General features: G+C 56.9%; 2 protein-coding genes across 2 annotated transcripts; both read right to left on the bottom strand.

Annotated features, from left to right (window-relative positions):
• Window positions 1–472: 472 nt before the first annotated feature.
• On the bottom strand, window positions 473–848 carry H310_03209 (hypothetical protein; the record flags this gene model as incomplete). The annotated part of the gene is made up of 2 exons (XM_008866999.1): window positions 473–718; window positions 768–848. The coding sequence occupies 2 exons, from the start codon at window positions 846–848 to the stop codon at window positions 473–475; spliced, it is 327 nt and encodes a 108-aa protein (XP_008865221.1).
• A 123-nt stretch (window positions 849–971) lies between these two features.
• On the bottom strand, window positions 972–1,256 carry H310_03208 (hypothetical protein; the record flags this gene model as incomplete). Its single annotated transcript, XM_008866998.1, has 2 exons — window positions 972–1,034; window positions 1,062–1,256. The coding sequence occupies 2 exons, from the start codon at window positions 1,254–1,256 to the stop codon at window positions 972–974; spliced, it is 258 nt and encodes an 85-aa protein (XP_008865220.1).
• Between the last annotated feature and the right edge of the window lie 670 nt (window positions 1,257–1,926).

The following is a 1,926-nucleotide window of genomic DNA, read 5'->3' as shown; positions in this document are numbered from 1 at the left end:
GTCAACCCAAGCCTTCAGCCCGCGCAGGACCAGCGGGCCGCACGTCGTGTCGAGAGTTAGCTTGCCAAACGTGGCAAGCCGCGACATCATCAGTGGCGCAGCTGTCTCGCCATAAGGGAAGCCAAGCTGCGGCTTGTCATGTACCACGATGTCCGCGGCGACGTCGCACGCTACCAACGCATCTATAACGCAGCGCGAAGCGACGTTGACGTCAGTTCCCGTGTCAAGCAGGATGTTCTCGACACGGACAACGCCTTCCACCATGGCGCCGCGATTGGTCGAGCGCCGACTAGACTTGTCGGCCAACACCTTGACCCGTTCTTGGCGATACTTCTCCATCGCGTCTAGCAGACGCTGCGCTTCGCCCGGCGCAGCCTTGGGACAATCCGCCACGCGGTGATCCTTGTCGCCGCACTTCAAACACGCGACACGCTCCTTCTTTGGCACCGAATCATCTTTGACGCTCGCTACATCAGGTTTCGCCGCCAGTGGTATTCTCGGAGGATTCTCCCGCCGCCTTCCTTGGGGTCGTCGCCACGGCCACCGTCTTTCCTTTGCCACGGCCGCCCTTGTCCGTGATGTTCGGCTTCGGCGGGGCAGGCGAAGCTTCTTCTAACCCCACGTAAAGCTGGAAGCCGGCAGAGAACTGCCGGAGCCAGTTTACAAAGCGAAATACGTCGCTCTTCAAGGCCTTGTTTCGTTGAAGCTGCAGCTGCTTCTGGACAGCACTCTTCAACGTATCCCGGTCGGATGGCACGCGCCATCACCTCGACAACCATCTTGCCCTCCTGGTGGAGCACCCACTCCTGATGGTCTTGCTCCAGCACACGAATAAGGTCGTCCAACATACGACAGACTCAAGACACAGCGTCCAAAATCTTCATGTCGAACCGAATGGCGGCCGATAGACGCTTCTTCAGGACGTCGAGATCTTGCGGATCTTCTTCGAACGCCGCGTGAAACCACGCGATTCACTCAGCTTCCGTGACAAGGTTGTGATCCTTGTTCAGGTCGAACATGGCGATCCGCCGCTTCTAGAACGGATCCATGCAAGCACCAACCGGCATCGCAAACGGACGCGATCCCGTGCATTGGAGCGCATTGATCTGCGCCAAGTACTTTTGGTACTCGCGCATAAAAACGCGCCGCTCCGACTTTGTCGATCCCTTGAAAGTCGGAGGTTGTGGAATGGCCGGAGCGTTCCACACTTGTCCACGGCCATAGCCGTGGTCGCTGCCCATGTCAACGTCGTCCATGGGCGGGTCGCTTCTACCCGCGGTATTAGCGTCCGCCTCCGCTGCAGCAGCCGCTCCATCGGCCGCAGCTGTCGCAGCGGAGTCTTCGACGGATGGCATCGCAGCTGGTCCGTCGGTCTGCGCCGGGGTAAGCGCGTACCCGCTGCGTGCTGGCTGCCACTCGTCAACTGGACGAGGCTGCCGTCTTCTCGGAGAACGAAAGGGATTCACCACGTCGCGACGCTCCTGGCGGCGCCCACGCGGCTGGTCGTCGCGGTTCCGCGACCGCGAACGCTCTTCGTCTCTTGTCGAGTAGTCGCCGTCGGGCGAATCTTCTCGAGGCATCTAAAGCTGATAACAACTAAAGAATTCTTTGTTCGTCCTTCACGGCTCCGACCGCAAAGTTACCTTTTCGTAAGGCAAATCCAAAACTGTATTGCTTCAGAGGGCTGAGGAGCCACGAACCTCGTGGCTACTGACTACGGTCTTTAGTAATACTACACAACTAGGTCATCCACCACTACACCTTTTCCCAATCAAGTTGTGCACTTTTTCCAATCAAGTTGTGCACTTTTTCCAATCAAGTTGAATCGGATATAAAATATAATTTTTCACGAGAGATGTGGAGTGCAAAAGTTCGGATCAACATAAATTTTGTTCCAATCAAAGTGAACCACAGAAGCGCGCTATT

Source organism: Aphanomyces invadans (genome assembly GCF_000520115.1).
Source record: "Aphanomyces invadans strain NJM9701 unplaced genomic scaffold supercont1.5, whole genome shotgun sequence".
Lineage (NCBI taxonomy): Eukaryota > Oomycota > Saprolegniomycetes > Saprolegniales > Verrucalvaceae > Aphanomyces > Aphanomyces invadans.
This window is presented reverse-complemented; position numbering and strand designations above follow the sequence as displayed.